Raw genomic sequence first — 16,666 nt, 5'->3', positions numbered from 1 at the left:
ACATAGGCTGCCAGAGGGAATGAAACTTGACGGCCCAGAAAGTCATTAAAGAACATGTTTAAATATTCCATGTGCCTACAGTGGCTCAACTATAAGTTTATCAAGCGACGAGACTACTTTTTTCCCGAAAAAAAAAACATAATAACGACTTTATTCGACTATTCCTTTTCATTCCTTGTGGGCCTGAGACGAGAGTTCAAGAGATTTCCACGACGCATGCGCGAGAACTGAACAAGAAGTATTAGAAGAAGAACGTTCTCTTCTCAGTTCTCGCGAATGCGTCGTGGAAATCTCTTGAACTCTCGTCTCAGGCCCACAAGGAAGAAAAGGAATAGTCGAATAAAGTCCTTATTATGTTTTTTTTTTCGGGAAAAAAGTATTCTCGTCGCTTGATAAACTTATAGTTGAGCCACTGTAGGCACATGGAATATTTAAACATTTTCTTTAATGACTTTCTGGGCCGTCAAGTTTCATTCCCTCTGGCAGCCTATGTAGCAGTGATCCACCTCTCAGATTTAATCAAAAATATCTTCATTTGTGTTCCGAAGATGAACGAAGGTCTTACGGGGTTGGTACAGCATGGGGGTGAGTAATTAATGACTTAATTTTCATTTTTGGGTGAACTAACCCTTTAAACAATATAAGGGCTCGTTCATACAGAACGCGTTTTTGCTCACAAAAACGTGAGATGGGCAGTGAAATGGGTGAAAAACATAAGGTCTCGAGCGTTTTTTTAAAAATAGAAATGATTTGAACTTGAGCGCAGTGTTTTTAGAACACCATGTCATGCGCGAGTTTTACAACATTTGTGTATGTTGTGTAAACCAAACCTGGTTTATGAGGACATTATTTATTTTTACAATAAACAAACTGACACCTACAGTGGCCAGCTAAACAAATGTATTTAAACACACACTATACATCGCATGCTCCATAGATACATTAACTGTATGTGATCATGTTGTTTACTTTCTGTGCTTACACGCCGATAGTTAACAACTCACAGACATTTGAAGCAGTTTTACTCACCGCCTGCGGTTCCAACGCACGACCGTGAACCTTTATCGTTGGGACTGCTCCATCTTTGAGTTTTAGGCGATCTGCAAATCCGGCGTTGAACTGGGCCTTGTTTATAAAACTATTACTGTCGAAATGAAGGGAACAAACAAAAACACTTGCACAACTCCGTTGCTGCTCTGGAAAAACAAAATCCATCCACAGGTCCCTTAACGCTGGGTTCTTTGGAAATTTGTGCAATGTTGTCTTGCCCTGGCAACCAAAAACACACTTTTTTGGTGCCATTTTTTTAATTGCAGCGCAGCCGAGCCCAGCGCTCTGATGGGCATAGGCGTACTCTCGCACGCACTAGGCTACAGATGCGCGCGCGCCCTTCCGGGAGAAGTGCCCTTAAGACCCGTATAAGGAAATTCCGGCGACTCTGACGTCACACAGGCCCGTATTCGAAAAAAACTTTCCGAAACTTGTGACAAACCGGAAGGAGTATTTTTGGAACTCCATCAAACTTACAACTTCATTTTTGAAACTTTGTCCATGTTTAGCATGGGAATCCAACTCTTTAACAGTGTGAAAAACTCACTATGCATGAAACAGCATTTCACCCCCCCTTTGCATCTCATAAAGGTGTGTATTTGCTTTAGCTATACTTAAGGAAATGAAAATCTCTCTCTCTCTAAACTTGTATAAACTATAAACACCCATTTCTTTTTTTAACTGCATTCCAAAACAATAGCTTGTCTAGTAAATAAACGACTTATCCTTTCTGTACACCTAAAGACTTTGAAAAGATTTAGAAAAGACTTTATAAGATTATCAGCTCACATCTAAAGACTTGGGTTCACAGTTTTTAGTCTCAGACTAAAGACTTGCGATAATATCAAACATGTTTGATATGAAAGACTGGAGTAAGACTGGCATAAATCGGGTCGCCGACTGCAGATTATCACCTCACATTTAACGATCGAGACGACGGGAGCGCGCCGAGACTCCAGTAAGATTCCTAAAGACTGCCGGTCTTTAGTCTGGGACTGTGAAAATCCTTTGGTGTACGCCCGGCATTACAGAGACATACATGTTTTTAATGTCATTTTCAATTTTCTCTGCACAGTCCATCATCAGTGGCCAAAAGAAATCAAATTGGCTTGACACTTTTTCCAAAAGTGTTCCACCAAGTGCCGTTGTACTTTGAAGATCAGAAGAAAATTGATGCAATCCAGACTCGACTGACATCAGTTCTGGGCAGCACATCCACACCCGCACAGTGACAAGATCAAATTCAACATGGATGTCCTTTTAAATATTTTTAATGTTTAATTTTTTTTATCAGTGAGCAGGAGCACTTTGACAGGAGGATAGAAAAACAGTTAAAGAACAGTGGCAAGCCATAGGGGAGTCATCTACGGGAGTCATCATAATTCATAAATGGTGTTAATAAATAAAAAAATTCTGTGAACAACAATATTGTCTTTCTTCTAAATGGCCCTTGGAATTTTAGAAAAGGGATAAACTGTGTTTGTCTTCATAAATGCTATGCAGGACACTGTTTTGTAGCTGTTTAAGATAGAGTAGTAAAGCAGATATTTCATCGAGGATCCATATGATTACACGGTACTATGTCTAATGGGCTAAATATGGTTAATATCTAAATGTATCTTTATATAAATTCACAACAACATATTTCCCTCAGTCTCCTGTATAACCTACGGTGAATATAACTATTCTACAGTAGGTCGTATATCATTACTTGTCATCTGATCCAACTATGTGTTTTTTTTTTTAATTCACAAAAACAAATAGTCTTCTGGCTGAGTGAAGAGAGGGAAGCCCAACTGAATATCTACAGATATTTTAATCTGTAGTGCAGATCTACAATGTTACATTTATATTGAAATGAACAAAAACCACAAAATTATTCAAAGTCAATGGATAGACGGTTATTAATGTGTAAGTTTCGAGCGTCAATTTAATTATGTTATTTCACAGTATATCCCCCTACTGGACGCATCAGGAACAAGAGGAGCGTAAACTGTCTGGGGCGTAAAACTGCCAGGGCCGTATATCTACTGGCTCCCCATATAGGATAACCTGGTGTAAACGCAGTTTAAATCCCTGTTGCCATGTGTCGCTTGAAATTTATCAATGTTGGGTCACACACCACTTGGCCTTGAAGCAATATCAGTTAAGAATCAAATAGGGGGTCATCCAGAATACATACGTTTTGCACTAAGACATGTTGGTTAGGCATAACTTAGCCTGATGTCTATGATTCATCGTCATTATGTTAAGGTGCTCATTTTTAGTTTTATAAACATGTTTCAGTTATCCACTGATGTCAGAAAATAGTTATTTTTCAAGTCACTGGGGTGAAGCAAAATTCCCATAACTAGCTCTATTTTATCATGCACTCATACACCACGAACACTCTCACAGAGACCATCGGCATTTCATTGAAGTCTCCATTAAAGTATCATTTTGAGATCAGGTCAGGATGAAACCACTTAAAAGCAAGATTACGACAACATACAGCCTAATATTTTAAAGACGTACAACAAGTCAGAAAAGCTTCAAACTTACAAACACACACAGTACAATGCAAGAGAGCAAACATTTCTTCAATACTCCAGCTACAAAATTTATCTTGTTAAGGCACTTTAAGTATATCATATAAATGATAATACAAAAAATGGAAACTGATTCCAATCAGCAACTCCGAATCACTTACAAATCCGCTTAAAAATAGACATGCATAAGTACAAAGCACATAACGCAGTGATGCTGCACAATATTAAAGATTCAACTGTAAACAATTATCCCTTTTCATACTAAAAAACAAACAGAAAATTACCTGGTAATACAGTGAAGTTACTGGCATTTTGGCACAGAGAAAACTTATTTGAATGACAATTATAAGACTTAAATACATATTTTTGCTAGTTTCCAACTCTCAGATCAACAGACAAATTATCTTTCTGCATGCTGATTCAAATTAAACAAGCACTGCATCACTTTTATCTGAATTTTACTGAATGCAGCGGTCATTAAGGGCTCCATATTTACAACCACAAACACAGTCCGTGGATCCGCCTCTCAGCGCGGAGAACGTCGAGGTTTGAATCTGTCCCAGCCGGGTCTGTTGGTCCAGCAGTTCTCTGGGAGCAGCAGGTCCTTCAGTCTGTCTGGCAGTGGCAGGGCTTTCACCTTCTCCTCAAAGGGCCACGGCTGCAGACAGCGGCGGATCAGTCTCTGGCAAAGGCATCTCAGTGGCAGCGGCCGGCTCTCTTGGTCCTCTAGTTTGCTGTAGAGCTCCAGCAGGGGCTGATGGGTAGAAACCTGGTCCAGAACGGGCAGTTGTGAGCGCGGGAAGAGAGGAGGAATGACAGGAGAGCAGATCCTGGCCAGATCCAACAGCACTTCAGCTTTGGCTAAAACATCAGCCAGCTCGGCGGCATCTAAAGGCTCACGGAGAGCTTCAGCGAGACGCTTGAATATCAGTTGTTGACCCGTCCAGAAGGAGGCGCTGTGGTGAGAGCAGACGAAGGAAGCGCCGTGCTGGAGTAGAAGGGCGGTCAGGGGAAATAGCAAGTCGAAGTTCTCCAGAATGGTGTAGGTTAGTGAATGTTCCCACTCTTCCCCGTCAGCAGCGTTCAAGCAGCAGCTGGGGTCTGCACCGTGGCTGATCAGAAGACGTGCCACACGGGTACAAAAACGCCCGATCTCCTTCGCATCCTCCACGCTGCTGTCCAGAGCCTCCTTCACCAGGAAGATCAGAGAGGACATGGGGGTCTCGCCGTCATGTGTGGTGGCGTTCACATCTGCACCTGCACAGGACATATGCGTTTAAAAACACAATAAGAAATAAGAATAAGTGGTTTCATTTTTTGACTTTTAGATGGCTGTAAAAAAAGAAAAAAAGAAAGTATTTAAAGCAAAAAATAAAACAAAATAAATAAAATTGCACTTATACAGGCAGATCAATGATACTTTATATAATAATATAATATGTATATTATAGGTCATATTACACCTCAAAATATATATATACACACACACAAGTAATAAAAATATTATATAATAATAATATATGTATATATATTGCTATATAAATTATATAGCATATATGCTGCTATATAATGGATTATATATAATCCCATTATATAGCAGCACAACTTTTTTCAACATTGATAATGAGAAATGTTTCTTGAGCATCAAATCAGCATATTAGAATTATTTCTGAAGGATCATGTGACACTGAAGACTGGAGTAATGATGCTGAAAATTCAGCTTTACATCACAGGAATAAATTACATTTGAAAATATATTTAAACAGTTATTTAAAATTGTAATAATATTTCACAATATTACACTTTCAACATTACAATAACAACTATATAAAATCTTTAAGTTTAAGTCAAGATTTGAGTTTTTAAAACGAAATTTCTGAATAAATCTGTTGCCTAATGTCAGAACTGATGTTGTAATGTTCAGTGAAGCACCTCTTTGTAGAAGCAGCTCTATATTGTCCACATTATTGACTGTGAGTCCATCACTGCTGGCCAGAGCATGAAGCAGTGCAGTTTTTCCTGCAAAAGTGCAAGCATGTGCAACACAATAAACAGAGAGTTAGAATCAAATGAAATACATCAAGAAACCACAAACATTCAATATTGTTAGCCGAGTTAAATAAAATACCATTCTTGTCTTTCGCATTCACATCAGCACCCAAGTCCAGAAGCACACGCAAACACGGCAGCTTATCCGCCTCCTCGCTGGCCAGGTCAAGAGGGCTGCTTTCATGAATCTATTGCAGAGACCAAAAAGTGCCACAAAAAGCATCGTTGCATGACTATAACAGTAAATGCTACTTTATAAGACACACGTGTTCTCACCCTGTCCCTCTTGTTGATTTCAGCTCCGTGAGATTTCAACATCTGCACCATGTCTGGCTTGTTCCTCAACACTGCAATGTGTAAGGGGTTGTAGTACGATACAGGGTCTGGAACAACAACAAAAAGTTTCGAGATGATAATGAGGTTTATCAGAATCACGAAATCATGATGCATTCGTCCTTAGCATCTCCGCACCTTCAAAGTTGAGATCAGCTCCGTAACGCAAGAGCACCTTTGCTGCGCTGACCAACCCGAGATCAGCCACTCGAAACAGGGAGTAGCTGATTCCCTGCATGAAGACGGGAGACTGGGACTCTCTATCCAGAAGCTCCACAAGAGCCCTTGAGATGCTTTCTTCATCCTCTTGTCTGTGAAATGCAGTGCATACAATTCTGTCATCGTCTGCTCAGTGCAGTCTTTCAAATGCAGTTGAGATAATGACCTGCGCTGGTTTTCTCCTCCTCCTGTTCCCAGGACACTCATCACAGCATCCACCAGCGGTTGATACTCGTACACGATCCTCCTGAACCCGTGGAGGAAAGGCATGTTCTGTTCCCTCTGTCCCACGGTCTCTTCACGCTTTAAAACAGTACAAACTCATGCAAGATTCTAAAAAATATATAAATCAAGTCAGTAAGACATACTAAAAACAATATATAATGCACTGAAGATCTTGCTAGGAAACTGAGTCACATATCAGTATTTATTTATGACAAATAAACATTTTTTATAAAATAGTTATGCCGCAATTGGGGTATATAAAAATATAAATATAAAATATAAATATGAAAGACTATGATTACATAACAAACAACCTTTAAATCCTTTTAATTTTTTAAAATAATGCATATTCAAAAAAAGAGAAAGAACTCGTTTTATCAGATGGACCACACCTCTAAAAGAACGGCCAGCTCGATGATTCACATGCATGAACATATAAACTAGTTTAACTCTTGATCTTAAGATGTCTTTAGAATTACAGCGTCTGAATTAATAATAAAAAAAACTATAAACCTGATTTATTCATTTTGTGAGCTGTTTTATGTAGTGGGTTCTTTACTTGCCTGCAGGCTGTCAACCTCCTACTATACAGTAGGTAATCAATGTTCAAGGGTTCCAAAATAAATTTAGTTACAATATATATCTATACCATTAGCGTTTCATTCATATGTTTGTTTGTTTTTCTCTTTAAGCTTACCCAGTGTAGAACCGGAAGTAGTTCCTCCCACATGTTACAGTGTAGCTGTCGTGAGAGAATTGTTTCCTTTCAAAATAAAAGCACATGAAAAAAAGTGTGCTTATGCATATTTAAAACATTTTCATTTCAAAATAAAAGCCTTAACATTTAAAAATGGCATCGAGGTTTAAAAGTCTTTTCATTCGAGGCCCAAGTGTGAGTCTGAAGCCAAATATTCTACTAAAAACATATTTAGAAAAAATACATTTTATAGGCAACAATTTAGTCATGATACTGGAAAATACTTGAAGAAATATTGTCACCAGTATTAGCACAGAGTAAATATCAATAATAAAGAAATACATTAACTTGATGAGACCTATTCATATTTCAAACTTGAAAATACAGGCTGAAGTTAAAAAAAAGGATTTGAAAGGAGTGGTTGATTATGATTTCACTTTAGTTAGTGTGTAATGTTGCTGTTTGAGCATAAAAAACATTTGAAAAGTTACAGTGCTCAAAGTTCAAAGCAAAGGGAGATATTTGCTTTTTTTTTATTGTTTTTTTAAGGACTACAACAAACGACTGATAGGGACTGCACAACATTCCTCCCGGGCTAGTGACATCACAAACCCTAAAAGTTACATACACTAAAACCTCACATACACATCAGAGACTTATTTTACATCTTGTAAAAGGGGGCATTAAAGCACCCCTTGAACTAAACTTCCTGTGTGCCAACAACTTCCCCATCTTCAGAAGCTCCTTTGATTAGAAGTTGCCATTAAAAAAAAAAACATGCAAACAAAATGTCAATAAATTCTATGAAAATATAGAGAGACCAAATGTAACTTAGTGTGAGTAAGTTTATTGAGTTCAACAAGGCATAAATACAGTAGTGTTATTGTGCAAGCGAACACAACTTCAGTAAAACATTGTCTCAAGCGTTCTCATTCTTACACACTCACTCACAAAGACACACAATGCACAAAGGTGAACAAATTATCATATTAACATCTCCTCTGTTAAGTTACACATTTATGACCGCAAAGCACTGATGAAGTGCACATAGTCACAATCAAGCATCACATCCCAAAACAACGACAATAGAAATATCAGCCCTAAAACAAAGATAAGAGAATACAAGTTTCTTTCATGGTCCACATAAGTTAGCCAAGACTCATCCAAAACATCACAGTCATCACACGTTTACAGTAGGAGTTTCATTGCACGTGATTCAAGCCAGCCTGCATGGAAGATGCTGTAGCCAAGGTAGCAAAAGCTTGGAGTAGCCGTGATTACTTCTGCTCCCGTCTCCAGATGATCACCATTCCGGTGGCGTCAGAGGAGGCTAACAGGCTTTCGTCGCAGTTGAAGCTCACGTCCAGGACAGGCACGCTGTGACCCTGCAGCTTGTTAACAATGGCCTTAGTGTTGCGCTCGACGTCGAAAAAGTAGACACATGCGTCCTCGCTGCCAGTGACTACATGAGAGAAAGAGCAGGGATTCACTTACACTGGCTTTGTTTTCAAAACAGTGTGAGCTGCCTACATAGGCAGCATCCTAACAGAAAAGTAACCTCGTAAGTGCACATCAGTGAGTGATATGTAGTTGATCAATTTCAACAGTTCGCCATTAGTATGTTGCGAGCCTAATAAAATCACATGTACATTATCAATCAAAATATTTTTTTTTCTGAAAGAAATTAACACTTTTTTCAACAAGGATGCATTAAATTGATCAAAAGTGTCATTTATAATGTTGTTTTACTGTACTTTCTATTAATCAAAAAATGCTGAAAATATATGCCATAAATATTAAGCAGCACAACTGTATTCAACATTGATAATAATAAGAAATGTTTCCTGAGCAGCAAATCAGCATATTAGAATGATTTCTGAAGGATCACGTGACACTGAAGTAATGATGCAGAAAATGTATTCATTTTAAAATATATTAACATAGAAAACAGTTATTTTAAATTGAAATAATATTTCAGAACATTACTGTTTTTACAGTATTTTTATCAAATAAATACAGCCTTGGAGAGCATAAGAGACTTATTTAAAAAATCTTACCGACCCCACATTTTTAATGGTACATAGCAAACAAATATTCGTTAAAATAGTCAGTTTTTAAAAATATTAAACTATTTCTATTGCCCTTTCTTGCCTATGGTGACTAGTGTTTAAGCACACATAATTCGAGTTTTGCTTAGAATAAAAAAAATAAAAATAATTACAATGGCCCTTTTTTCAGTTGCTGAATGTAAATGGACACAAATGAGATGATGAATCGGGTCATACCAACACAGGCTCCCTGTCTGAAGGACATGAGAGGACAGAAGATGCTGTGCAACGGTTGGGATCCTTGTTGGATGGGGAAACTCCTCTTCAGCTGTAGAGTCCCCTCATTATCCACAACCCTGTCAATACCAGTTCCACACTGATCAATAATCATCTTAACCAAAGGAAAGTGACAATCTGGTTTGCCGTTAAGTGCATTCTAACCTGTAGAGCAGTAGTTTGTTTACACAGGCGTTGACGAGCAGCGACGGATCCCGTGCCTCTCGACTGATCCATGAGCGGGCTGAGATACTGGAAATAGAGCTGCCCTCATTCACCACCAGCCTCTTAGCTTTGGTCAGTTTTCCTGTGGAAGAACCACCTTGATTTTACTTAAACACCAATATATATCAACTCTCATCTATATTACTATGGTTTCCAGACTTTCCCCCAAAATCACAATCTGGGCTTGGCATGAAACATCTTTGTACCTGTGGCCATGTCAAAGAGGAAGGAGAAAATGCTTCCCCTGTCATCGCCGGCCCACAGGATTCTCCCCGGTGCATCAAACGAGAGAGAAAGCACTCGACCGGTCAGTTTGCTGGAGCCTCCTTTCACTTTCTTCCCAGTGGAGATGTTCACCACCTGCAGGTGATGTTTGCTGTTGCCAACCTGGGCACAGATAACAAAAGACACATGTGATATATCAGAACGATTTCAGAAAGTACTTTACCAGACATTTTCATATTTTTACAATTTACTAAAATGTCATTGTGTTACATTAGCTTTGTATAGTAACATATAGACACAAATAAAAGGGAAATTATATAATGTTGAAAATTGAAGTGAATCTGGAAAGAATCTGAAACACGTGAGTCTGAGTTTGTTTGGGGCATTCGCATTAAAATAAAACCACTACAGAAGTAAAGAAAGCATGAAAGATATAATAAAGTTGTAATATAACCAAGTTTCTTTAAGCATGCCACTTTGCAGAGATGTTTTATAGATCGCCCAACTCACCCAACACATTTATGCCTTGTTGAACTCAATAAATTGAATCACACTAGCTGAATAAAACTATATTTGGTCTCTGTACATTTAGTACATTTACCCACTATTGCACACAAAGTACTCTTTTCTGGCTGGTGGCACATATCACACCCTAATAGGATTACTGAAAGGGCAGATGGTTTTTGTTGCCACAGTAAGATTCAGTAAGATTTTTCTTTTTTTTTAAAGAAATTAATATTCTGCAAGGATGCATTAAATCGATCAAAAGTGATAGTAAAGACTTTTACACTGTTACAAAAGATTTCCATTTCAAATAAATGCTGTTCTTTCTTTTAAAAAGCTTTCTACTCATCGAAGAATCCTGAAAAAAATTTATCATGGTTTCCATAAAAATATCAAGCAGCTCAACTGTTTTCAACATTGATAATAATAAAACTTTGTTTTTTTCAGCAGCAAATCAGCATATTAGAATGATTTCTGAAGGATCATGTGACACTGAAGACTGGAGTAATGATGCTGAATATTTAGCTTTGCATCACAGGAATAAATTACACTTTCAAATATACACTTTAGAGCAAAAAGAAGTTATACAATATTACAGTTTTTCGTGAACTTTTAGGTCAAATAAATGCAACCTAAACGTTTTTAGACTTCTTTAAAAAAACATTTAAAAACACTACCGACCCAAAACTTTTGAACGGTAGAGAATATCAGAAACAATAATGGTTGCCATTTGGGCTCACCACAGTCAGGTTGTTGTTCATGGGCTGAAAAGTGCAGCACAGCAGCTCACTGCCCTCTGGGTCGGTCACCTCCCGGATGCAGCGGCCATCCTCTGTGTTCCAGATGCGCAGAGTGCCATCTTTGGACGTGGACACAATGATGTCATTGCTAAGCGACCAGGCAAAGTCAGTCACGGGCCCAGCATGGCCTTTCAGTGTCACCTTTACAGTTGGTGGAGGTGGGGATAGTGTCATGATTGACAATGTCCCATCCAATGAGCAGCAGGCGAGGAGGTGTTTATCATCATTGGCAAACTGCAATCGGGGAACTGAGGAGATAAAATAATTAAAGGTTAAATGAGAGGGTAAAAACAACAGTCCAGACCAAGGGCTGATGGCTGTTTTCCAACATTTACATGCATGCACAGGTGAAGGCTAGCAGTAATGTGACTGCACAGGAAAATGATCAAATGCGCTTCTTAGTCAAAATGGTGGTCTTGAGCTCATCTAAGGTGCAAATAGATATATATATGCCAAAGTATCAGATTGGTGAAATAGACACAATGCAGGAATTAAACAATAGTAATAAGAAAAATTAAAAAACCCGTTGCCACTTTTGATTTATTTTGTTGTCCTTTGTCAGTCAGTGTTTTCTTGAAAAATTATTAATGAACTGTGGTTTTGCTGTGGTATCAAAATTGGTATCAAGGATAGTGGTCGACTGATATATCGGTCAATATATGGCTTTTTTTATTTATCAACATCATCTGTTTTACTTTTTTTTTAATATGAGTGACTTTTATTTTGAAGGTTTTATTTCATTATGAAAAATACTATAATAGGATTACAAAATCAAGAAGTTGCTATCTAAAATATAAAAAGTTTAATTCATTTTTTAATTAAAATAAATTTTAATTAAATTAAAATGATTTAAATTGAATTCTATTATAATATTTTTTTCATATGGCTTAATTGACTAACTATTTCTAATTGAGTAAATATTATGCAAATAAATATCTAGCAGGCAGCATGTGTTATTTACTAACTTTAAATTTAAACTAACTTTAAAATTTGAATGGTCCAGAAATTTTGGTTGGTCACAGCCCTAGTTGTGTCATTAACATCTCACTCACCAGCTGAGTCGACATGCTGGTCAAAGATGTGGTGCATGCCGGCAAAGGCGTAGTTCTCACTGAGGGTGGTGTCACCTGCCATGGCCCGACTGGCTTCTGCCACCGAGGTGGGCACCAGGCTACCTGGAGGCCTGGCACATAAGATGTTCCCAGAGACTCATTTATACAGTGCAAACATGAAAATAATTAGTTAAATAGCTAAGGTTAGTGGGGTTTACCTTTCATCATACACCGCCCTGTTCATCTGGGCTTGTAGCTGGTATGAACCACGGCTTACTGATCTCCGGTGGCCTCTGGCACCCTGAGCCCTGGGATCCTCCTCAAAGTCCTGAAAAAAAGATGGAAAAGATAATAAAAAAAGACCAAGAAAATAGAAAAGAAGGCATGCAATGTAGGGTGATTTTAGAGTTTAGCACTACAGCAACAACATAAAGCCCATCATGCACAAAAGAGCTCGCAATCTACATGCAATGCAGCTCTCACACAACACATTGACCTGGATCTGGATTGCTATTTATATCTAAGACTGTCTTATATATACTATCTTGCCCTCTGACTGTGTTTTTGTGGGGCTTATTTCAGCCCAGAACTCCTAATCCACATTTCTCAGACCCTCTTCCCTGTTTCTGAATGCACCTAACCTCCATTCGATCCAGTGTGGTGCGGGAACTGCGCACACTGCTGGCTCTGAAGCTGCTCTGCTCTGACAGAGGCCCGTAACGCAGGGCGAGCAACTGACTGCGCAGACGCAGATACTGCCTGCGCAGCCCCGGCTCAAAGCCACACTTGGCATTCTCGCGGAGCAGCTGGCTGCGCCGGCGGATGTACTGTGTGCGGAACTGGGGGAACGTAGGTGTGCGGTAAGCATTGTACCTGAGGAATAAGACAGGGAGAGGCAGAAAGATGTAGAGAATAATATAAGACATGATTAGTCACTACACACGTTAAAATTTTTTTACAGATGTATGCATGGAGTCTCACTCCAATGAAAGTCTTGCACACACCTTGCGTCCACTGCCAGCACCTGCTGCCAAACAGCTGCCATGAGATCCTCAACACAGAGAAATGCAGGAAACACGAGGTCTGCAGAAAAGACAAACACACTGTTATATAAATCATAAATAAATAACTAAAGATGTCTGAGCCTTAATCGTATCATTCAGTTGAGATATGATTCAAATTTTCTATTTGTAATTGTTGTTAAAAAAAATTACAAGAGACACAAAATACAACTTACATGAAATTAAGTTTTCCACAGACTTTTCTCAAAGAATTCTAGCTTTTTTTTTTAAATAACTACTTGTGAGAAAAATTTAAAATCTATAAAAAATTATAGCAAATGATTTCTGCCCATTCTTTAGAATCAGATTTAAATGTATTGAATACAACCGTAAAAAATAATTACGTGAAACGTATTTCATTAATACGTTAACTTTGACAGCACTAAAAACACATAAATCCAGCGTCAAATTACTAATAGCATGCTATTCTTGTTTCTCAAACACACTAGTACCCTGAAAAATGACTAACGTTAACACAACGTTTATAATGAACATATAATTTCAAAATGATTCATATTTATACACAAACCAAACAAAGTTTATTTTAAAATCAATGTTTTGACGCATTTGCCCCAGTTAGCAGGGATGCTAACAACAACAGCAGTTGCACAACGAATAATATATTTTTTAAAATCATGTCAATCAAACAGGGGCTACAATATCTCTCAAAAAACCATTTAGGGATGCCTTTATCTTATTGAAACTTAATGTCAATGTATAATTTTAAACATAAATGACACCTACCGTGCAAGATTCTCACCGGTTCATTCTGTCTGAAGGGACTGGCATGATCACGTGACCGACCCACCCTGACAGCAGCTGATCTGCATATCATTGACGTCACTGCAGCGCGTGTAATGATGAGGACTGTCCACGGACTTTCAAATGATTTGCATGTTGTTAAAGATTGAAAGTCAAGGCCGAGTGACTTGGCAACGAGAACTTATGTTTACATGTAGTAAAAATGTATTTTAAGTGCATATAGAATCAGTCAGTAGTGTTCAAGTTCAACTGCATGACATATGTCACAAACTCCAAATATCCATTCACATATAAACTAAATATAATTATCTAAATATTTATCTAAATAACTTTAAATAAAATCTATATTTTATTTGTGACTAATAATTCTATATTCGATAATACTGATAATATTATTATTGTCAACCACATAAATTCCATTATTTATTTTATTTTATTTTTAGGATATGTCTGAACATTTGGCTTTGTGTATAGTTGTCAATACATTTCTAGTCCCTACTTCATTAAATCTAAATATTGAACATACAACATTGTCCTGATAAAACTGCAGAACATAATGTGTCTAACTAGTCTATAACCTGCAGTTTAACACTAAATGTCAAACTGGATTTTAACATTTAAAAATCAAGAATTCTATCTGGGTTGAGGAAAAGGCTGCGGAGGCGAACCATCGATTTGCAAAATAAAAGGATTAACTGTACAAAAGATATGATTCCACCTGAGCTCAGCAGAGGCCCGTGACAGGACAGTGCAGAGGCACAGCTGACGGGGCTCTTTGCTTGTTCCTGACGCTCTTTCCCGAAGGGGCCCCGTAAGTGGAGTCATTCAGTGGCCGGGGCCATAAATGAGGGCCGCGCCAGCACTCAGCACTGCTTATTCTAAAAGGACGCAAGGACCTTGGAGCGCAGCCAAAATGCCTGGAACAAAAGGTAGATATTGAAGAAAAGCTTTCAAATATGTTTTTAATTAAGATTCTAACATGCAAATGAAATGATTCCACCTTTCATTTTGACTTTTATAAACTCAAAATCTGTATAACCAAAACAAAAATGTCCTGAATGTTTTAACAGGTAACAAGGCGGATAAGAAATCCGCTACCAAGGTAAAAATGGCCCACAGCAGACCCATTGCATACATGCATAATTAATCTTTAATTGCTTTCTTGAGATTGAATTTCGATTTTCTTGTCTTCCTGTAGCAACCTCAGAGTCCTAAGGAGCAGCCGAAGAAAGTTGATCAGAAAGTAGATGACACCAAAAAGCAAGGAGGTAAATATTGACCTGAATTTCAGAGGTGCATGAAATACAAGCAAAAATGTCCAAACACTTCTACAGTATAACTGAAATTGTTCAGCAAAACATCTAACAAACAGAACTGAAACGTAAAATGGTTTTCATGGCTTATGAAAGTAAATGTTTGTCTGACAAATACAAATTTGAATCAATATGCAGTGTGTGCGAGAAATACAACATCTTGACACAAATGAGAGAGGAGATTGCACATTTCTATCTTGCTCTCGGGGACGATGTGATTTTATTACAATTGCTGTATGTTTCCAGTCAAGGTTTCTGTCTTTGTGTCTTCCCCTCACAGGACAGCCAAAGGGAGAGAAGCAATAATTTCCAGAGACTCTGTGACCCTCATCTGTCGTCCATACCCCCCCTCATCTGCTCACATTTGACTCCGCTCGTGTCATAGTTCTCAACTGTGCTGTACATAAATGAACTGAGTTACAAATAAACATGACTTCATACACTTGCTATCATTTGGAATTTTGACTCTTTTCCCCCTCATTTTTAAATCCAAATATTCACGTAATCAAAATAGCCTATAGTAAAAACAGTAAAATTATGAAATTGTATTACAATTTAAAAAATCTGTTTTCTAATTTGATATATTTAAAATGCCATTTCTTCCTTTGATGACAGCATACTCCAGTGTCACATGATCCTTCAGAAATCATTCTAATGTGCTGATTTGGCGCTTAAGAAACTTTTCTGATTATTGTCAATGTAGAAACCAGTTGTGCTGCTCTGTATTTTTGTGGTGATACAAACAGTGATCTTTTTTTCAGGGTTCAAGTACAGCATTTTTTAAATATAAATTTTTAATTCACTTTTGATCAATTTACCACCCTTATATTGATGAAAGACAAGATTATTTCTAGATTATTTAGACAGTGGACTAAAACAGTAGTGTAGCCATGCATTAGATACAGAGTTCGGGGACTATAAAAGCATGTATGTAATATTAAACTCAGACAGCAAAACAATAGGAGGCATGTGTAACAGAGAACAAGTGAAAGGAGGTGCATGTAGTCTTAACTAGATTAGGGTTCTGTAAATAAAGCATATTACATGTGTGACTTGTGTGAAATGTCAGAAAACAGAATGTCATTCCTTCTCTTGATTTAACCACATTAGACAGATATGTTGTGTGTGTGTGTGTGTGTGTGTGTGTGTGTGTGTGTGTGTGTGTGTGTGTGTGTGTGTGTGTGTGTGCGTGCGTGCGTGCGTGTGTGCGTGCGTGTGTGTGTGTGTGTGATCACATATGCAGAGCCACATATCCAACTCCATAAACCTGTCAGAATGATGTGGGCATTTCTCTCCTGA

The 16,666-nt window shown here is 38.0% G+C and overlaps 2 protein-coding genes and 1 long non-coding RNA gene across 9 annotated transcripts; 1 reads left to right on the top strand and 2 right to left on the bottom strand.

Moving 5' to 3' along the window:
* Positions 1–2,305: 2,305 nt before the first annotated feature.
* On the bottom strand, positions 2,306–7,167 carry asb6 (ankyrin repeat and SOCS box containing 6). 7 transcript variants are annotated; one of them, XM_077224139.1, is made up of 7 exons: positions 7,102–7,167; positions 6,346–6,512; positions 6,099–6,271; positions 5,904–6,010; positions 5,707–5,815; positions 5,511–5,597; positions 2,306–4,835 (listed from the first exon to the last, which is right to left on the bottom strand). In XM_077224139.1, the coding sequence occupies exons 2-7, from the start codon at positions 6,447–6,449 to the stop codon at positions 4,105–4,107; spliced, it is 1,311 nt and encodes a 436-aa protein (XP_077080254.1). In that variant the 5' UTR covers positions 6,450–6,512; positions 7,102–7,167; the 3' UTR covers positions 2,306–4,104. The 7 variants fall into 7 exon arrangements, with proteins under 7 accessions (XP_077080254.1, XP_077080251.1, XP_077080255.1 ...); XM_077224136.1 differs by having other exon boundaries at positions 6,346–6,482; positions 7,102–7,157; XM_077224140.1 differs by having other exon boundaries at positions 6,968–7,108.
* Positions 7,168–7,928: 761 nt separating this feature from the next.
* On the bottom strand, positions 7,929–14,170 carry wdr13 (WD repeat domain 13). Its single transcript, XM_077224016.1, has 10 exons — positions 14,037–14,170; positions 13,236–13,314; positions 12,873–13,104; positions 12,450–12,559; positions 12,232–12,362; positions 11,120–11,427; positions 9,857–10,037; positions 9,591–9,732; positions 9,387–9,505; positions 7,929–8,563 (listed from the first exon to the last, which is right to left on the bottom strand). The coding sequence occupies exons 1-10, from the start codon at positions 14,125–14,127 to the stop codon at positions 8,379–8,381; spliced, it is 1,578 nt and encodes a 525-aa protein (XP_077080131.1). The 5' UTR covers positions 14,128–14,170; the 3' UTR covers positions 7,929–8,378.
* Positions 14,171–14,858: 688 nt separating this feature from the next.
* Positions 14,859–16,412, top strand: LOC143732702 (uncharacterized). The gene is made up of 4 exons (XR_013201159.1): positions 14,859–14,983; positions 15,125–15,156; positions 15,253–15,322; positions 15,648–16,412. It is a non-coding gene; the product is annotated as an uncharacterized LOC143732702 (long non-coding RNA).
* Positions 16,413–16,666: the final 254 nt, after the last annotated feature.

Source organism: Siphateles boraxobius, unplaced genomic scaffold (assembly GCF_051911475.1).
Source record: "Siphateles boraxobius isolate OS27281-9 unplaced genomic scaffold, OSU_SipBor_1 9, whole genome shotgun sequence".
Classification (NCBI taxonomy): Eukaryota; Metazoa; Chordata; class Actinopteri; order Cypriniformes; family Leuciscidae; genus Siphateles; species Siphateles boraxobius.
This window is presented reverse-complemented; position numbering and strand designations above follow the sequence as displayed.